The sequence below is a fragment of the Coregonus clupeaformis genome, chromosome 16 (assembly GCF_020615455.1).
Source record: "Coregonus clupeaformis isolate EN_2021a chromosome 16, ASM2061545v1, whole genome shotgun sequence".
Classification (NCBI taxonomy): Eukaryota; Metazoa; Chordata; class Actinopteri; order Salmoniformes; family Salmonidae; genus Coregonus; species Coregonus clupeaformis.
The window spans coordinates 43,453,753-43,475,110 of record NC_059207.1 but is presented as its reverse complement, the minus strand read 5'-3'; the positions used below and the strand labels follow the sequence as shown (position 1 = coordinate 43,475,110).

Genomic DNA, 21,358 nt, shown 5'->3' with positions numbered 1-21,358 from the left:
GTCACAGTATTCACTTCCCCACTGTATAATTAATCATTTTGGCACAAAATCAATACATGTATAAAGAGACTATGTTCACGATCACTTACAAATACAATTTAGAGCGCAGTATTGGATTATTGTAATTTTAAAATCTTCGTGTTATGGGGTCTCAACTGGAGGATTTTGAGGAGCTGTTTGTGGTTCTCCACCACCAGGACGTTAGCCTCACAGTTGTCTGCCACATACTGACACGCCTCGGGGAGTTGGTGGTGTATATGCCTGCAGCAAAACCCCTGGCAGACCACACATCAGGTCAGACAACTTTCTTATTGAGGTAGTTTAGACTGTGATTGCTGTCCTTGGAGTGTGTGGGATGAATTAGCCTTCTATGAGTAAGCAGCTGGTTGTCTAAGTCTCACAGAATGCAGTATGAACAATAGTGCAGGGTAGTGCATGGTAAGACAGTGCATGCTATATGGAAAATTATTGTTATTACCCAGCCAGGATACAGCCGATGTCTGAGATGAACCACTCGGGAGAGTTAAAGCCCAGAATACCGACGCCATGGTAACGCTCCAGCCCCAACTACAGTAGAGGGGGGAAGAGACCGAAATAAAAATGTATAATCAATGAGAATGTGGCACACTGCCTCATTTACTGTTGACCTATATGATGCTTTGTAAACTACTCCACTTTATCGCCTCTCCGTGACAAGTAACTTTAGCTTTGAATCTAACACACCCAAGTGTTGGTTTTCACCAGCACCATTCTTACAAGGAGACAGAAATGACAATGGGAGAACATTCTTTCTGCTGTGCAAACATTTATAATCCCCTCTCTCTGGAGGTCAAATTCTAAATAGTCCATAGCCTATTTGAAGATTCAGTGATGTTAACAGATCTGCATTATATTTAATATTCTATTAGAATTCACTGGGCGCAGTTCAAAAATACTCCTAGGCCTCTGAGCCATTGAAAAATACAGAGCACATCCAGGTACAAGTACATCATAACATAGAGCATAGAAAACCTTTTCTATTAAATCTCACGCAAGCATAGACCATAGAGCAACTAAAAGAGCACAGACACTCACACAACTACATCAATATACAGACCTTGAGGAAGCTCTTGCCGCCGCTCGGCCACTGCTGGTAGTACTCCTCCAGTTCAGGGTGACCCACTGCCCCTCTTTCTTGGACGCCACGCGAGCAGGTCTCCAAGATCTTCACCGTCTTCAAGAACATCTCGGTGGACGGTCATGGGGGCCTCGGATCCCGGCCCCGTCTCAGCCATCCTCAGCTTGACTGCCTGGTCCCTGGAGGTGCACCAGAGCTGCTCTGCTGGGGCCAGGGACACATCCGACAGCTTCAGGGGCACCGAGGCACCTGTAGTACGGGGACAGCAGGGGTAGCAGTTGCCTGTCATCAGTGGTCGTTTATGGAGTAATCTTAGAGACTAGTATTCCCCTTCCCTGTTCCCACAAGAATGCAGTGGAATGCAGGTAGGTACAGCTTTACTCCTTCCTCCTTCGCAGCCAGTGTGAAGCATAAATATTTGGGCTGCCTGTATCAGATTACTTCAGAGAATGTCCCTGCCTACCCACCAATCAGGTTTTAGTGTTGAACATTGCTCTGATTAAATAGAAAAGGTTAAAGTTGATTGATCGAAAACAAAAAAGAATTACAGGCAAAAGAAAAGATTTCTCATAGTCATAGATCAAATAATAATTGACTGTTCATGAGTGTCTGCAACCCTTAAATGATTATGCTTTCAGGCACAGTTCTGTCAACCTGTTTCACAAATGTCTTTATAGCTGCTATATTATGAATTACAAAACATATATCATGTGCCTCTTACAGGTGATAAAACATATGTTCTGCTTCAGTTAGGTTGAGTCAATATCCTATTTTTAAAAAATGTATCCCTACCACCATAAGCTGCTATTACCTGAGAGAGGATCCCCTTGAGGTCCCTCTAGTCCAGGTGATCTGGGTGGTTTGTCTTCTCCATCAGACTCTGACTCAGAGTTTGGTTGTGTATGTTCTACTACTCCTCCGTTGACGAGGGGACTGGAGTAGATATCCTTCTGTTGGAGTTTCGCAACTTGTGCTAACTGTTTGGTTTCTCCAAGAGGAATGTCACTCACACAACTAGAATCAAAAACATGAAAATAAAATATACTTTAAATGAATAAACACTCAGTAATTAAATACTGTACCATTATTTGGTAAATATTAAGTAATAATAAACTGGTATTTCAACAGTCCTGACAGAATTAGTCTCCAGCATAGAAGGTTACGATAGGTCCACATACCTCTCAGAACTCTTTTCTACGACAGGAACCCCATTGGTGACAACGGAATCCTGTTGGTCAGACATCTTGTAATTGCTTAAATAAAAGAGGTCAAATATCTATATTAGACGTGCAAAACCGCTAGATCATCAAATTAATAAAATATCTAACTAGGTTGTGCAAAGGCTCCTGATATTCTACTAATTTCAAGAAAATAAGTGTTCCCTCCTGGATCCTTATATGAGTGGGTATTGCAACATGACATTGTCAGAGGCAGTGTGCCAATGGCTGCTTGGTTAGATTGATAAAGAATGGCGAAATTAAGGGGTTTGTGCCAAAAACATGTAACAATTTGCAGAGCTTTTTCCAACCTTTAACTTAAATACAGTAGGTTACACCAAGACAGTTGACCAAGAAAGTGACATTGAAAAAGGGTCTGAGACAGCTAAGGGGTGAGCATGCATTTATGCTGAGAAACACTTTTTTGTCTTATCTTCAAAGGCAGATAGATCTCAGTCAAGATTCTGTTCAGTAGTTATCTTCATACACACACATAATAAATGTGTTGGTTATTACATGTGTTCAAATACAACATTGGCCCAAAGCTTGTATTGAAGTGTATATAAAGTAACATGCTGGGTTACTTGTAATGTTGGGTTACTTGACCATGATCCTTCATCATTATCTCTGACATGAAGTCAATCAGGCTATGATGGACAATTTCAGTGGAATTATGCCATCTAGTGGTTTTATCTTGAAATTGTGAAGACAATTTTCAAGCGGAGCAGCTATAGTTTAGCTATGACATTCAGATCATAATGATAACATACCTTGGGTATACATTGCCAATACATTTTTTAAACATGTATGGAGAGAAAGATGCGGTTAAAATTCAAACAAGCAATTAAAATGTTGAGACATAGAGCTTATAACAGCGATATGAAATTTGAATCTGGTTCATGAGGACATTGCTCTATCACTATCACCACTTAAAAATAGAAAAGGACAGAAGATCTGACCAGATAGATCAGATAACTATGGCCAAGATTTCTCTAGGCAAAGTTCATCATAATTGTAAAATGATTCCCTATGCTATGTGGCAATATAGTAGCCAATAAACTTTTGCACAGAATTATGCAAACATTACTGCTCACTGACATTTCTGCCAAAAAACAATTAACTGTAATACATAAATTGGATAGAATCTCTATGCTTACCTCTTAACAGATGATCTATTACAGGTAGCAACTTGACACAAAAATATACACCTGTAGCTATGTCCTACATGTCCATTTAAAATATTGAAATATATTTTAGAAATATTTTCATAGATGCTCACAGTCTGTGTGTATCTCACCAGCAGCAACAGCCTCAGAGGGACCCAGGCTAGCACTAGAGAGACCTTGTAGCAGGAGACAATAAAGAAGAAGCCTGAGCCTGTTGGCCAAACAATAAAACACGAGGAACCTGCTTGGTTCAGTTTAGTTCTAACATGGTTTTACATTAATGTCCTGGAGATGTAGGCTAGGTCATGTTTGTTTCTTTCTATATACTGTATATCTTAGGCAACCAACGCTTGCAGCTATTATAGGCTACTGGTCAAATTTTTTTCACTCTGAACATGCCTTCGCCACTGAGATTCAAACATTATATATGGTGAAGGCTACTGTATCATTACCAGAGGGCAATCTAAAGGTCAAAATCACAGTTACTCTTGGTTTTAATGGTTAGACAAATACATCCCAGCATCAGTCAATGCTTTGCTGTAGACGCTGACTACCACATTTGTCTTAATACTAAATATTCACAGAGGTTTATAATGCAAGAACTGTCCAACTGTTTCAAATTGATTTCACAAACCAAGACAGACAGACAAATGACCCCTGTTCACCACTCTGACATGTGAGGAAGGACTGTAGGAACATGTTGCAAGAGCTGTCTGTGAGTTGTAGATTGAGGTGGTGCTCTAACACATAAAAAATAAGCATATTGTGAAAGAGTCCAAGGACACATTCAAAAAGAGTAGTAATATTCAGCAGAATATTATAATACCATTCTATTGAATAAAGACAGAGAAGATATCCTACCTTGTTCAGAGACCTTGTTCAGACAGGGACAGACAGAGGCAGGTGCTATACGATATCAACTTGGCAGGAGAGAGTGCAGGGCAAACTTGGATGGGCCTCGATGTGATGTGCACAACATGGGACCCAGGACAGCAGCTGATAAGCTTGTGGAGGTCTTGTTCGGGGGACAGTACCGTCCCACTCAGGTCCGTCCGCACTGTTACGTAATTTCCCCAACACCTACTAAGGGTCAAATGGCTAGTTAACAATCCACCAATAGATTTGAAATAAGGTTCCCTTCCGCAGCCATATGTGCTGGAAACTGACAAGGAGGCTGTGGGGGTAGCAGACTACATTATAGCCTAAGGATCTGAGTTAAGCCAGTGTTGACATTGCTGTGCCTGTTTAAGTAAATGTAAAACAGTTTTAAGACTAATTTCATGATCTTTGTTGTGCGTAGAGGACAAATATTTCTGATTAAAAGTATATTCTAAGAATATGAAGTAAAACCACCACTTTCGGTTAAGACACTGGTCATTTAGACTGGACCAAAGCAGCCCTTATCGGATTTATATCATCGGGATATAACATGAGCTGATAAAGCAAGATAACTTCTGAAAGTTTATGAGGAAAGAGTATACTTTGACCCACAATACACAGATCTTTCATCTGTAGAACAAACATTGTGCAACAATACCTTTTTGTGATGTGAAACACCTCTGCATTGAATTATTTTTAACAAATCAATGTGAACTAAGTTGTTTTCTAAGATTAATAGATATTGCTATTGACCTGTTATTACACATATCTCTGGGGGTTAAATTCTGTATCTTAGGTCAAAGTATCATTCTTATTTCATGTATTGAGGGGTGTTTGTACGATTTGAGAACTGCAATAGTCTGAACCTGGACATGGTGTTTTAGTAAATGCAGGTGAAAGTTCAACCATGCACTCCAGATGATACAGAGTAACCTACAGTATATCCTGGGCACCAAGGTCATACCAACAGTCACACCACACCTGCCCAGTTATATTGCCGCAACAAGTTTCTGGAGATCTGCCAGAAATATTAAGGGGGCTACAATATCAAAATAGCACATAGTAACAACAACATCTAACATATGTGACATTTCCTATGGAATTGGGCCAGCTTGTGACATCTCCAAAACAGTTGCATTAATTTTGACAAATGTAGAAATATTGTTGAAATCATTCACAGAACTTTGTTTTATTCCATATTTTTACATACAGGCAAACTGTACAATTACATCAATCAACATATCACATTACACAATAGTTAAATTACATAATAGTTCAATAGGATGAAAATATTTAACTTTGGACAAATTGAAATAGTCAGACCCAAGAGCTTCATTATATTTGTATGTGACTGAGGTTAAAGGGCGACTGCACTTCCTGATCTGGCCTCATTTTAAATTTGGTTCATTAAGAAATGCTAGCGACTCATGACTGAATTCAAACATGAGTTGATTTCGGTTGGTTTTATGTGGGTGTCTCGTGTGTTTCGCAGTGGGAAGAGTGGCGCAGTGGTCTAAGGCACTGCATCGCAGTGCTAACTGTGCCACTAGAGATCCTGGTTCGAATCCAGGCTCTGTCGCAGCCGGCCGCGACCGAGACTCATGGGCGGCGCACAATTGGCCCAGCGTCGCTCCAGGGTAGGGGAGGGAATGGCCGGCAGGGATGTAGCTCAGTTGATAGAGCATGGCTTTTGCAACGCCAGGGTTGTGGGTTCGATTCCCACGGGGGGCCAGTATTTAAAAAAATATGTATTCACTAACTGTAAGTCGCTCTGGATAAGAGCGTCTGCTAAAATGACTAAAAATGTTTTGGTTTTTTTAAGAGTTAGCCAATTAGTTTAAGCCAGCTGGTGTGCGACTATGGCAATGTTTGCTCGACTTTGGATAGCCTACCTCCGGGGCAAGTTAGGAACTGTCAATAAATTACACAATGTAAATGACAATATTTTCATGTTGCACACCTTTTAGTTTTCTAATTAAATGCTTTCAATATTTGTATATGAATTTCTACAATTTATAGTTGGTTTGAGGTGAAGTCATTGACATTTGGAGCTATCGGAATTTAACATATTGTCCCATGTACAATGTGTAATTTACCAATGGTCCGTAACTAGCCCCATAGGGATATCCAAAGTAAACCCAAATTGACCATGGGCATTAAGTTCCAAATTGATGATTACTTAATGGGTGCTGCCAGATGTGGGAATTTGGGCTGGACTGAAACAAACCCAACCTTAATATACGTTGTAGATGCAGTCCCGACCACAAGTCTCACAAAACTATTTTGGGACGAGACTGACTTTATGACCAAAATTATCTTATTTACACATTGTAGTCAATTTTGATAGTAGAATAAATGTTTCACTCATATCGATGCCACATAGGCTGTTTTCTAAATGAGAAGTTGTTTTTTTGGGGACAGTTGCTCTTTAAGGTTAACATGAAACTAACCCCGCTAAGACAGGAAGTCCATCTGTTAGCCTGGCGGCCAGTTCAGCTGTCTGCCTCCCCAGGACGTGGATGTGGAGGTGGTATACAGACTGGGCACCATGCTTCCTATCGTTGATCACTGTGGAAGATAGAAATGCAGTTATATGTTTATAACAACTAAATATGTATCTGTGAAATGTGTGACGCTCATATGTAGATTGATACTACATATTATTGTTACGGTTCGGCACTGTTGGTCCGGTTCCCGCTTGTTTCCCTTTTCCTTTTTCCCCTGTGTGTGTGTGTTTCTGTGTCTGTCTCCCTGCTGTGCAGCCCAGTCAGAGGATCTAGGTCAGGGGGCGTGGCCATTCTCTCTCATGCTCCGTTACTTCCAGCTGCGGCTCATTGTCATCAATCAACCAGCAGTTATCTACCCGGGCTGGACACCTCTCCAGCGCCAGTTTGTTCCTACACTACCTGTGATCCCGTCTGTTCCTGCTGCCTGCCTACCTGCCATTCCCACGCCGCAACCTGCTCATCTGTTGTCTGATATCCTCGTCATCCAGCTCTCCGGACTACTGGCTCTCCCCCCACTCAGCTCCTACCCCGGTCTGAAGCTATTCCACCCTGAACTGTTTCTCTCTGCCAATTCACGCTGAATAAACAACATCCTAATTCACCCTCTGTTGTCCGTGTGTCCGTCTCTGCACCTGAGTCCCCCACCAAGCCTAATAGAACGAACTGGCCAAACATGGACTCAGCAGAGATGCCACATGAAACAACGGGTGATGGCGCATAACGCGCCTCCATTCACAGGGAATGTTATTGGGACAACACGACCAACTCATCCGGACTCTTGTGGATAACAACCAGCAGTTGTTGGATCAAGTATCTCATCTCACCTCTCAGGTAGCTAACCTGGTAACACTCACTACCCTTCCTCCCTCTGCTTCTCCTCCGCCTGTTCCTCCTACAGTGGCTCCAGGCTCGCTTCCGCTCCTGCCCTTCGGGAACCCCCCTACAACCTCACCCGAACCTTTCACCGGGGACCTGAACAAATGCCGTGGTTTCCTGCTTCAGTGCCGCTTGGTGTTCCAACAGAAGCCCCTGTCTTTCTCCACTGAATCCTCAAAGGTACATTACGCACTGGGGTTAATGAGGGGCAAAGCTTTGATTTGGGCAGAAGCGCTTGTTCTACTCAGCAGATTGCCAGCCTGTCGCTTGACGATTTTTCCTCTCAATTGAAAGTTGTGTTTGATCACCCGACCATGCCGGGACCGCCACAAAGAGACTATTGAAGCTACGACAGGGCACGGTAGCGTGGCTGAATACGCCATTGATTTTTGGACCTTGGCAGCCGATTCCAAGTGGAATGACAAGCTCTTCAGGGAGCGTTTGTTAACGGTCTAAGTGACACGATTAAGAATGAACTAGCTGTTCGTGGATGAGCCTGCTAACCTTCATGTTCTCGTTTCCCTTGCTACACGAATAGACAACAGGCTACGGGAGAGGAGACAGAGAGGGGCGGTCGGGTCCACACCGCAGGCGGGGCCCCCTCGCTTTCTGCAGCCCGAGCTACACCACCACTCGACACCGCCCACACACCGCAGCGGATCCCTCCACGGAACTAGACGAGCCCATGCAGCTGGGCCGTGCTCGGCTGTCCCCTGCCGAAAAGGAACGGGCGCATGCGGGCTGGTGAGTGCATGTACTGTGGGGACCGCACTCATTTCCTGGTTAACTGTCCGGTTCGCCCAAAAGACCAAGCTCGCAGGTAAAAGTGGGCATACTTGCGAGTGCTACACCTGACTCCAATGCCCACAGCACCCCCCTCTAGTTATCCCAGCTACAGTCCAGTTCAGGAATCTATCTCTCCCACTAGCTGCTCTCATCGACTCTGGTGCTGAGGATAGTTTCCTTGACGTTAACCTGGTCACTCAGGCTGAGATCCCTGTTAAGCCCCTGCCTAAGCCTATAACAGTAACCGCGATTGACGGCCATCAGTTTGCCAACATCACCCATCAAACTGTCCCCGCTTTCTCTCATGCTGTCCGGCAATCACAAAGAAACCATCCAGTTTTAAAGTAGTCTCCTCCTCGGCCTCCCCCTTATCCTCGGTTTCCCTTGGCTTAGCATTCACAACCCCCATATTGACTGGCAAAACCACAAAATACACAGTTGGAGCACTCACTGCCATTCTGTTTGCCTTGGGTCGGCTATTCCGCCCTCGGTAGGTTCCCCTGCTTCCCCTGTCAAAACCCCAGACCTCTCTTCAGTCCCTGAGGAGTACCTGGACCTGGCCGAGGTATTCAGTAAGGTCCAAGGCACTTTCATTACCACCTCTCAAGGCCATACGATTGCGCTATTGAGTTACTGCCTGGAGCCCCTTTGCCGTCCAGTCGGCTTTTCAATCTGTCCCGTCCTGAGAGAGAAGCTATGGAAACCTACATAGGCGACTCCCTAGCCTCTGGCATCATTCGTCCCTCATCTTCCGCTGTTGGTGCTGGGTTCTTTTTTGTAGAGAAGAAGGACAAAACATTACGCCCCTGCATTGACTACAGAGGACTTAATAACATCACAGTCAGAAATACGTACTCCCCTGCCTCTCATCAACTCAGCATTTGAACCCCTTCATGGGTGCCACCGTGTTTACCAAACTCGACCTACGTAACGCTTACCACCTCGTTAGGATCAGGCCGGGAGACGAATGGAAGACTGGGTTCAATACCCCTCTCGGACACTTTGAATACCTAGTCATGCCATTCGGTCTCACTAACGCCCCAGCAGTGTTTCAGGCCATGGTTAACGATGTGTTGAGGGATTTTCTACACCGTTTTGTGTTTGTCTATTTGGATGACATTCTAATATTCTCTAAGTCACAGGATGAACACGTCTCCCACGTCCGTCTGGTTCTCCAACGCCTCATGGAAAATAAACTGTATGTGAAAGCAGAAAAATGTGAGTTCCACCGGCAGTCCGTCCCCTTTTTTGGGCTTTATTATCGAGCGGGACAAGTGTCACCAGACCCTGACAAGATCAGAGCGGTTGTGGAGTGGCCCACACCCACGTCTCCGGAAGCAGCTACAACGCTCCTGGGCTTCGCTAACTTCTACCGCCGCTTCATCAGGGGTTTCAGCCGAGTGGTTGCCCCCCTGACCAAGCTCACCTCCCCTAAGGTGCCATTCCTGTGGACGCCTGAGGCCGAGTCAGCTGTGAGTACATTGAAGGAACTGTTCACCACCTCACCTGTTCTTATTCATCCAGACACTAGTTTGCAGTTTATTGTGGAAGTGGACGCCTCTGATTCGGGGTGGGGGGCAGTCCTGTCACAACGTTCCCCCACGGACCAGAAGCTCCATCCTGTGGCCTTTTTCTCCAGGAGATTGACCCCTGCTGAGAAGAACTACGACGTGGGTAACCGGGAGTTGCTTGCTGTCAAGTTGGCGTTGGAGGAGTGGAGGCACTGGCTAGACGGAGCAGAGCAACCCTTCATAGTCTGGACAGACCACAAGAACCTGGCTTACATCCAGTCATCCAAGAGGCTGAACTCCCGTCAGGCCAGATGGGCTCTGTTCTTCAGCAGGTTCAAGTTTATTTTAACATATCGTCCTGGCACACGTAATGTCAAGCCTGATGCTCTCTCTCGCCAGTTTACAGACAATGAAGACTTCAGCAATCCTGAACCTGTTCTGCCCGCTTCCTGTTTGGTGGCGGCTGTTCACTGGGAAATCGAGTCCCTCGTCCGATCGGCACAAGAGTTGGAACCTGGACCGACCGATGGCCCCCCGACCTTCTCTATGTTCCCGCAGCCGTGCGGCCGCAAGTGCTCAACTGGATCCACACTCACGATTCTCCTGCCACCCTGGTATGAACCGTGACACTGTCGCTACTTAAGAGGCACTTTGGTGGCCATCCGCCGAGGCTGACGTCCGGGAGTACGTGGCGGCCTGTTCCATCTGTGCCCAAAATAAGGCTTCCCACAGGGCTCCTTCGGGCCTGCTGCGGCCTCTCCCAGTCCCGAGTCGTCCCTTGGTCTCACGTGGCCTTGGACTTCGCCACTGGACTTCCTATGTCTGAGGGTAATGACACCATACTCACCATCGTGGACAGATTCTCTAAATCTGCCCATTTTGTTGCATTACCAAAATTACCGTCTGCCAGTGAGACAGCCGACCTCTTTGTCCTACATGTATTCCGTCCCCATGGAATACCTGTGGACATAGTGTCCGATAGAGGTCCACAGTTCATTTCTCGGGTATGGAAGGAGTTTTGTTCGGCTCTGGGTGCCTCTGTCAGTCTCTCATCAGGTTTCCATCCCCAGTCCAATGGCCAGACTGAGAGGACCAATCAGGACCTGGAGGCTGCTCTACGCTGTGTGACATCCCAGAACCCGTCCACCTGGGCCAAACATCTCCCGTGGGGTCGAATATGCCCACAATTCCCTCACCTCATCTGCCACCGGCCTCTCACCTTTTGAGGCGGCTTTGGGGTACCAACCGCCATTGTTCCCGTCTCAAGAAAAGGAGTTAGCCGTCCCGTCAGTTCAGGATAACCTTCGCCGCTGCCGCAAGGTGTGGGTGGACACCCGTGAGGCCCTTCTACGGACAGCAGAGCGTAACAAGAGGGTGGCGGACAGGCACAGGGTAGTCGCTCCCCCAGTTCCAGCCTGGTCAGCGAGTCTGGCTCTCCTCCAGCAACATCCCCCGCGCACTGACTCCCGTGAAGCTGTCGCCCGGTATTTGGGTCCTTTCGAGATCGACTCCATCATCAACCCTTCGGCTGTTCGGTTGAAGCTTCCCCAGGCCATGAGAGTCCATCCTACATTTCACGTGTCCCAGCTGAAGCTGGTCTCCTCCAGCCCTTTGTGTCCGCCTGTGGATCCCCCTCCGCCACCGCGTATTATTGACGACCATCCAGCCTACACGGTGCGGAGACTGCTGGACGTCCGGGAGGCGTGGTAGAGGGCTTCAGTACCTGGTGGACTGGGAGGGATACGGTCCCGAGGAGAGGTCCTGGATTCCCCGACGATTTATACTGGATCCGCAGCTGGTGGCTGACTTCCATAGGGACCACCCTGACAAGCCGGGTGGGTCGCCGGGTGGCGCCCGTTGAGGGGGGGGTACTGTTACGGTTTGGCACTGTTGGTCCGGTTCCCGCTTGTTTCCCTTTTCCTTTTTCCCCTGTGTGTGTGTGTTGTCTGTGTCTGTCTCCCCTGCTGTGCAGCCCAGTCAGAGGATCTAGGTCAGGGGCGTGGCCATTCTCTCTCATGCTCCGTTACTTCCAGCTGCGGCTCATTGTCATCAATCAACCAGCAGTTATCTACCCGGGCTGGACACCTCTCCAGCGCCAGTTCGTTCCTACACTACCTGTGATCCCGTCTGTTCCTGCTGCCTGCCTACCTGCCATTCCCACGCCGCAACCTGCTCATCTGTTGTCTGATATCCTCGTCATCCAGCTCTCCGGACTACTGGCTCTCCCCCCCACTCAGCTCCTACCCCGGTCTGAAGCTATTCCACCCTGAACTGTTTCTCTCTGCCAATTCACGCTGAATAAACAACATCCTAATTCACCCTCTGCTGTCCGTGTGTCCGTCTCTGCACCTGAGTCCCCCACCAAGCCTAATAATTATGGTCATCTTAATACTTACCCACTCTGTAACCTTCGTGCAATGCCTCTTTCTTCGCCACGTTTTTTGCAACCACTAGGAGATGACCTAACAGCTACACAAAATAGCAAAGAGTTCAACAATTCAACATAATAGGACTCTTTCTTGTGATCAAAATCAGAAAAGGACATATAGAGAAAGTAGAGACAAATCAGTAGGCTACCTCAGCATCATCATCTTTGGCCTCACTGATTTTTGGGATAGGGACCCTGGGAATAACCAGGAAATGCACAGGAGCTTGTGCACTGATATCTCTGAAGGCTAAACACTGAAGAAAAGGAAAACAACAAAAGCATGATAACATTCCGAAATATTGAACATCAATATAATGCCCTTATACCCTGTGGCTGAATATTGATCATATATTGTCTACGTGGAGTACAGTAAAATAAACATACGTATGTGAATACATGTCTGTGTGTGGTGTATACCTTATCATCTTCATAAATGATATCTGCAGGAATACTTTTGTCAATCACTTTGGAAAAGATAGTTGGAGCTGGAGATCCATATTTCTTGCTTGCTTCTTCTGCCAGACGCACCTCATCATTCTTTGTGTTTGATGTGCAGAAGTGTCTCTGTGACATGACAAACAAGAATACAGAGGTTGACAAATTAGCAGCTTGCAAAAATGTTACATTAGCTTCTGTATTGATCCTTAGAAGAAGGCATGCTATTGCAAACACTGCACTGCAGATACTGCGGCACCGTCAATTGCAAAACCTCCATGAACCATTCTAACAGCCCCAACCTCTTCGTGAGTGGGTACTGCTACCGTACCAGCTGGAGGACACACTTGCCCATGACCATTACGCTCTCCGACAGTCAACAACATGAAAGTGTTAACTACTAAGATTAAAACAATTAGGTTTATTCTCGGAATAGCTACCTCTGCTCGGCATGCAGGGCGCAAAATGCGTAAACGGTAAACACTTGTCCTGAAGCATTGTGTTGGCAAAAGTTGGCGAAAATTCATAACTATGCGTGCACCGTGCAAATTCCGTTTGGAGAGTTGCAATCTTCCCGGATATGATGTCGGCGCTGCCCCGGTCGTCACTAGTTAAAACATCCACAAAGTCATAAACCTCGCCTATTTCTACAATTTATCTTCTTAAAATCTGATGTTAAACCTGAGCCTAACCTTAACATTAACCCACTGCTAACCGTATGCCTAACCTTAACCTTAAATTAATAAGCACATTTTTGTTTCCATGAATTTTTACGATATAACCCATTTTGACTTTATGGCTGTGTTATCTAGTGGGAACCATTCCCCCGAGGACAAACTTGTATTCATGAATCGAAACGTTCTCTGATGTTTCAAAACGATTCAATTTTCAAAAGCTTGCCTCCCATGATTGGTGTAAGATGCTGTAAACATAATATTTTCGATTAGAATAACCATCCCATTTATAGCATACACATTCCGAATACAAGTGGCCCAGAAATATTTTTCTGTAAAGTAGTCTTTATTTTTACCCTCCACGTGGTGGCGATATTCCGCATTTAAACAGTTTGCACGAGACGCAAAGGAGAAGAACTCGCTGTCATCATCAGTGACAAACATGGCGGCGCGCACTCGGTTGCCCTTGCAGTCATTAATTCATAAAAATGGACATGTGTTTAGAAGCGACCGGATCGTTCATACAAAGACAGCGATTCAGGAGCCTGTATACCCTCCCATTGTACCTTCGCTGACAGCTAAAAGTAAGTCTGCAAAAGGACGTCAGATTACAGAACATCTTGACAAAGTACGTGCCGCCGATGTGCAGGAAAACTGACATTCCTCACACGAGTTCAGCGAAAGAAATATGTGTTGTGTCCGCAAACGTTTGCTCTTAATGCTGATAAATGGTATCAGCACTTCACAAAGACGGCATATCTACCTGGTTTACCTGAGAAGTTCATCGTTAAAGAGACCAAGGAGGAATCGGCACCTGCCACTCCGAATGCATCATCCACCATTGACGAAAATGCATTTGCTGACATCCGTTCCCATGTCTGCCATTCAATTTTACAAGAGAACTGGTACATGAAGAAACGTCAACCGTTCTTGCAAAGGGAACAAGAACATTATGTGGCACCTTTTCTGAGAAACCTGGTATCTGGACTCACACACACTATGGCCAAACACAACTCTGTACTCCAGCTGTCAAGTTTAGGTAAACCATTCATTCTTTAATTTATTAATAATCACCGCTGATGCCACCCTCAGTCCAAGACATGATGTGTAAGCATTAAAAAGTCATCAGTGGCACTAACTCAATTATATGTATGGGGAAGTTGTGATTCTGTCAGTGTCTGCTATGCAAAAGACTGGCTGTCTCCTCTTATCACTTTCTGTTGTTTAGATCTTGACCCTCAGGTAAACTTCTACTGGATGAGGGGACAGAGGACCGTTCCAAGGGGACATCGGGGTGGCCGCGTTGAGCCAATCAGATTCCAGATTGATGATAAGCCACACAGTCAGATAAGGATACCTCAACAACTTCCACAGGTACTACATACGCAGTCACTAGCAGATTGTAAAGGGCTAATGTGTCCAGTTGCAGGTGGTTCGTTTAAATGAACCACCTGCAACTGGACATGGACATTTTAGAAGATACATGTTTGGCCGACTCGAACTAAGGTAGTATCTGCAAGTTAAGGTTGGTGGAAAATTCTGTGTTACACCAAACAGTACCTATCCTGTAACAGCTAATGGAGCATCGCATTAGCCCTTTACAATCTGCTAGCTACACACACAGCAACACTGATCCAAAACTCAGTGATCATCTGGCTATTATCATACCTCAAACATTGACATGAAATTGTGAAGCTGGGATTTGGCCAAACAGTTTTTTTAGACTCTACATTTGAGTGCAAGTAGTTTCCAAATTTAATCTCCACTGACCCTCTCTTCCAGTTTGTCCCCCTTGAGGCGGTGATCTCTGCAGAAGTCCCAGAGATAAAGTTTGCCCCAGACCTGCTTCCCATGTTCAGGAGACAGTATGAGAACAAAATCTTCACAGGTAATAATGGAGTAGGCCAGGGTTCCCCAACTGGCGGCCTGGGGACCGAATTTGGGCCGCAAGTGATTTTATTTGGCCCACCAACGTTTTGTAGCAAATTTGAGTGCTTTTTAAACTTTTTTATTGTTGGACATAAAAGATTGTAAAAACACCAGCAAATCAACTCCAAGTGATTTTAATTTTGGAAATCTATTCCAAAGTATTCCCATGCATAATGGATAGATATGTGATCATATAGAAATGTAAGCTAGGTTAGAAATTGTTTTAGTCCAATATTATATCTGTTTGGGCTTCTTGCATTCAATTTGCAGTCTACAAATTTATTTTTAAATATGTTCTGGCCCCCTGACCATCCACTCAAGAAAAAATTGGCACCCGGATGAATCTAGTTGATGATCCCTGGAGTAGGCTCTGGATGTAAAATTAATGTCACGAGGTCTTGGTTGTTAATCTAGTAATATTGATCAAAATATTTGTGCCTGCCTGGTTGCCGGTCTGTTTCTGCTTTAGCCATTTACTATGTCATTGTCATGTGGTGCATCAACCAACCACACTTCATCCACTAGTGGTGGTAGTATCAAGTTATTCCGTGTAGGTGTCTATTTCAACAACATTATTTTCCCGTCTTTACTTTCCCAGGAGCCAAGCTTCCTGATCCAGGCTGTTACGGCCACACCCAGTTCCACCTGGTCCCTGACAGGTACCGCAGGGACAAAATGGCGAAACGGAATCAGACTGACCAGATCGAGGTCAACCTGAGAGCCAATGGCATTGCCAGTCTATTTGCATGGACAGGAGCACAGGCCATGTATCAAGGTGTGTAGTCATTAACTGAGAATCATCAGTCGTTTTTTAAAATTCATTTTACCATTCAGCTGTTTTGTCTCTGACTGCTCTTGAATTAATGTATTCTTAATAATTGATGCATTTTAGTTGTGAATAACACAATTTGTTGTTAAAGCACATTTGTAATCTTGAACAAAACATCACCAGGTTTCTGGAACCATGAGGACGTGACCAGGCCTTTTGTATCCCAGGCTGTGATCACCGACGGCCAGTACTTCTCCTTCTTCTGTTACCAGCTCAACACCCTGGGCCTGTCCATGGAGACGGACACTGGGAACCACAGGAAGAACGTGTGCTGGGGGACAGATAGTATGCGTCTGTATGAGGAGGTGAAGGATGGGGCTGTGGTGGGGCTGGACAACAGGGTCCTCAAGCTCCTGGTCCAGTTTCTACTGAACAGGTCTGGTTGACATGGAGAGTTTGGTGTTTGTGAGGAGAAGGAAGTGTTTTTGTTTAAGTGTTTCCATCTGTATTCAACATTGGCCAATATCAACTAAAGGACACAACTGAACATGCATGCCTACAGTACATCGCTGGTATGATCTGGCAGAATGTGTTCATGTAGAAAGGAATAAAAATGTTAGACACCGTTGCATACAGGTCAATGGGTTGTTTGTCAGCTGTGTGTATGAAATTAAATGAATGCATAGCCCCATGTTTTCAAACTGATTGTTCTGATGTTTGCCACTAGGTGGCGCTTAGTCAGTGGGAAAACGGCACAACCATTCTTTAGGCACACTGACAAAGCTGAACTATCATTAGGATATGTATTTACCATCCACATACAACAGGAAAGTTACATCTGAGTTAGAAAAAACATAGCGTTTAAAAATGAATTGTTATAGGCACACTGCTTTAACATTTACAGATAATGTCAAATAAACAACCACGCATCATATGGGGACTTCAAGGGATTCATTGTCAGCAAAGCAGATAATTTACCTGTTTATGAAAGTATAAGGAGCTGCACACACGAGTTTGTGTAAATGATAAGTGCAGTTGAAGATGGATAGGCTAGAAAAGTGCAAGAGTAAGAAGTCTTGTCAAACAGGAAGATGTTTATTTCTGTTAAACCACAGACACACACATCCTGTTAGGCAACAGAGAAGGCCTCAAACTGTCTCACCAACCGAACCAAACAACACACTGCTCAGATATTACTGTGCTATTTTCGCAACCTCATAGGTACTGGTAGTATGATGGTGAACGAAACATGGACAAATACAAACATATGGATCATTTCTGTCAAAATGCAGATTTTTTTTTTATTGTTCCATGAATATAATTGTTGCTTAAAAAAGAAACATTTTACTAAGATGTCTCAGTTCCTACATTCAGAAAGGGTGACTCATTTTGTGGCATTGGTAGATGCCTCTTATTTGGTAGAGAGGATGTTCTTGTTTCTGTAGAAAAGGTGTTGCTGCAACAGTTTGCAATAAGATGTTTCTTTTTTGAGTAATATTATGGAACTACTTACAACTATTCTAACATGTTTACCATTGATTAGCTATTGATTAATGAATAAGAAATTGATTCCAGCAAACTCAAAAAAATGTAACACTTTTTCTTATTTCTTATAGTATACAGTATTCTTCTGTAGCTGTTTAAACCTGTTGTCTCGTTGTATTCTCATCCATTCCATTATCTTCCTGGGTCCTGGAATAGCAGAAGTTATAAAGAGCATCTTAGTCTTGAAAATATACAGTATTCACAAAATGTCACAGTAAGCATAAATCAGACAAAAAATAAAATTCCCTTGAAATATAAGGTATGATCATAAAAATAAACTCAATTTATGCATTTGGTTAGCATGTATCCCATTTTCTGAGACTAAGGAAATATAAGAGTTCAGTTTTATGCTTATGAAGGCCAGGAATACAAACAAAACATGAGCATCATGTTATATAGAACACAGTACATGGAAGATAAAACCGTGCTACTGCATAGCAGTATGTATGTTATTACCTGTGGGCGAGTTACTGCTTTTCCGTGAGCTCCACCACTCATAGAGGAGGACCAGGATGATCACCTCAGCCACGATGGCGATGAACAGTTTCAGAGGCTCCATGAAGGTGATGACCCGAACATCCACCCGGCTCACACTGGCCTTGATGTCATAGACGGCACTGCAGACATAGACACCAGAGCCCCTCTGTCAGGTTCATCACAGTGAGTTTGGTTGCGTTCCCATCAACCTTGATCTTGTAATGAAGGGGGTCAGTAGTTGCATTGATGAGTTCCTGAAAACAAAATAATTGAAAATGAAGGGGATGAAGCCTCTAAGACAAAGCGGTATTATTGATCATTTTTATAATCACTGTCAAAAGAAATAACATGATATGACTTACTAATGTTCAACTATAAGTTGAGCAAAATAAAAACATCTTAGGTTCCAATATACCGTTAACAGAGTTATTAAATACATCTCCCCTTACACAGTGATGACATTTGGGCCTCCTCACCTGCTCAGTTCCATTTTCTTTGTACCAAAGCCAGGTGTTCGGGGAAGCTTGATTTTACAGGCCATCACCACAGAGTCCCCCACATAGGCAGTAATAGGCTTGTCCCTCTAATACGCCCATCTCTGGGGGGTGGAGGAAAAGAAAGGGACCAGTATCAAGTTCACCATTTTATCTATAGGCACACATCATTATTCAATACAAATCGCAAGCACCTTTTTGCACAGATGGGATCTTAGTCAATTTCTGTGCATTCCTGTAATGTTATGAAGGATCATGGCACGTAACATGAACAATTGAACGTTTTATGTAATGAAAACAAAAGTGCAATACTGGATGACAGAGAATATGTAGCCTAACTTGACATGCATGTATCAATACATGGCTTTGATTAAGACTAGAGAATGTGAAATAGAATATATGCAACAACTTATGACATACAACACACTGTACCTACCAAATTGAAATCTATTTTTGCCTCCTTGTCTGCACCACTAAAGACGCATGAGTAATTCCCAAGGGTATCTCCATTAATGTTGAACCTGTAAAATAAGATATAATCATTGCTAATATAATCATAGCTTAATTTCACTTACACATGTCTAAGGAAAATATATCGAAAATAGAGACGTTCTGTCAGTCTAAGAAACTTTCACTGTCAAATTTCAATTAGCCACATCATTAGATGTTGGAAAAGCATGGGTTCTGGCCACTGGCAATGGGCCAGGGTTGGTTACAAACTGACAAACAGGTGATTGCTGGTAGTCATGGAACCCACTATTCTGGGATACAATATAGCACAGGCAAAGTGCATCATTTTAACTCCTGCAGTAGTGAAATATTACCAAAGTATATTTGCATACGGTAATACATAGCTGCCTAATTTGGACATTTCTCCCAAACTCTATGAATAACATAGTTATAATAGACCATGGTAGATTTACATACATTTGCATGAAAAGTTGGCAGAGTGACATTTCTGGTTTACAGTCTCTAAACCTGATGGAACAATAAATACATACTTACACTCTTTTGAGATTATATTGTTCATTTTCCAAAAGTATAGTAAGCCGAGAGTTAACCATTTCACTTCCATATTTTCTCCAGTAGCCAGTAATGTTTGGTAATTTGTTTGGATTACCGGTCCAGGTACATGCTAGCTCTAAATCGATGGGTTTCAAGATTTCAACTTATTCAACCAGACTGTCACCTTTATTAAGAATTTTGGTGGGATTTCAAACAAATAGAGAGTTTTGCTGCACAAGTAGGCTAGACATTGTAATCTTTAATTTAAGGAACCAACCCTAAAATACAGCTATAATAGATCTGTAAACTATACACAAAACATTCAGATGAGCATATACCAGAATTTCAGACAAAATTAAATACAAACATTTTCTAAAGTATCACAAGATGACTGAGTGAAGAATGGAATAAAAATGTGACACTACAATATCAAATTATGAACACAAACTAGTGTCTCAAATAACAACTCTCTAGTAGTTACCTTTCAGGACTGCACTCTTAAAGACTGTTGTGACTGGATCCTTCAAAACCAATGGAGGATTTGTTTCTAACTCTCTCTCTCTCTCTCTCTCTCTCCTCTCTCTCTCTCTCTCTCTCTCTTCTCTCTCTCTCTCTCTCTCTCTCTCTCTCTCTCTCTCTCGCTCTCTCTCTCCCTCAGCTGCCTGCTACTCTCTCTCTCTCTCTCTCTCTCTCTCTCTCTCTCTCTCTCTGCTCTCTCTCTCTCCTCAGCTGCCTGCTACTCTCTCTCTCTTCTCTCTCTCTCTCTCTCTCTCTCTCTCTCTCTCTCTCTCTCTCTCTCTCTCTCTCTCTCTCCTCATCAGCTTCTCTCTCATCAGCTTCCTGGTACTCTCTCTCTCATCAGCTTCCTGCTACTCTCTCTCTCTCATCAGCTTCTCTCTCATCAGCTTCCTGGTACTCTCTCTCATCCGCTGCCTGCTACTCTCTCTCTCATCAGCTTCCTGCTACTCTCTCTCTCTCTCTCATCAGCTTCCTGCTACTCTCTCTCACTAGCTTCCTGCTACTCTCTCTCATCAGCTTCTTGCTACTGTCTCTCTCATTAGCTGCCTGCTACTCTCTCTCTCTCATTAGCTTCCTGCTACTCTCTCTTTCATCAGCTTCCTGCTACTCTTTCTCATTAGCTTCCTGCTACTCTCTCTCATTAGCTTCCTGCTACTCTCTCTCTCTCATCAGCTGCCTGCTACTCTCTCTCATTAGCTTCCTGCTACTCTCTCTCTCATCAGCTGCCTGCTACTCTCTCTCTCTCATCAGCTTCCTGCTACTCTCTCTCTCTCATTAGCTGCCTGCTACTCTCTCATCAGCTGCCTGCTACTCTCTCTCATTAGCTGCCTGCTACTCTCTCTCTCTCATCAGCTGCCTGCTACTCTCTCTCATTAGCTGCCTGCTACTCTCTCTCTCATCTGCTGCCTGCTACTCTCTCTCTCTCATCAGCTTCCTGCTACTCTCTCTCATCAGCGTCCTTCTACTCTCTCTCTCTCATCAGCTTCCTGCTACTCTCTCTCTCATCAGCTTCCTGCTACTCTCT

At 44.2% G+C, this 21,358-nt stretch overlaps 2 protein-coding genes and 2 long non-coding RNA genes across 5 annotated transcripts; 1 reads left to right on the top strand and 3 right to left on the bottom strand.

Annotated features, from left to right (window-relative positions):
- Positions 1-238: 238 nt before the first annotated feature.
- LOC123492758 lies at positions 239-1,112 on the bottom strand. Its single transcript, XR_006661874.1, has 3 exons — positions 1,097-1,112; positions 479-567; positions 239-275 (listed from the first exon to the last, which is right to left on the bottom strand). It is a non-coding gene; the product is annotated as an uncharacterized LOC123492758 (long non-coding RNA).
- A 5,008-nt stretch (positions 1,113-6,120) lies between these two features.
- LOC121584664 (uncharacterized HIT-like protein Synpcc7942_1390) lies at positions 6,121-13,516 on the bottom strand. Its single transcript, XM_041900692.2, is given in 6 exon segments — positions 6,121-6,887; positions 6,889-6,947; positions 12,456-12,528; positions 12,637-12,741; positions 12,905-13,051; positions 13,363-13,516. Coding segments are annotated over 6 exon segments (504 nt in total). The 5' UTR covers positions 13,450-13,516; the 3' UTR covers positions 6,121-6,854.
- Positions 13,517-14,004: 488 nt separating this feature from the next.
- Positions 14,005-16,922, top strand: LOC121584663 (39S ribosomal protein S30, mitochondrial). The gene is given in 6 exon segments (XM_041900691.2): positions 14,005-14,243; positions 14,246-14,635; positions 14,825-14,970; positions 15,379-15,484; positions 16,124-16,300; positions 16,478-16,922. Coding segments are annotated over 6 exon segments (1,287 nt in total). The 5' UTR covers positions 14,005-14,038; the 3' UTR covers positions 16,741-16,922.
- A 446-nt stretch (positions 16,923-17,368) lies between these two features.
- On the bottom strand, positions 17,369-20,383 carry LOC123492725. Of its 2 annotated transcripts, none has more exons than XR_006661858.1 (5): positions 20,297-20,383; positions 19,247-19,331; positions 18,793-18,914; positions 18,296-18,570; positions 17,369-17,986 (listed from the first exon to the last, which is right to left on the bottom strand). It is a non-coding gene; the product is annotated as an uncharacterized LOC123492725 (long non-coding RNA). The 2 variants fall into 2 exon arrangements; XR_006661859.1 differs by lacking the exon at positions 20,297-20,383 and adding an exon at positions 19,816-20,280.
- Between the last annotated feature and the right edge of the window lie 975 nt (positions 20,384-21,358).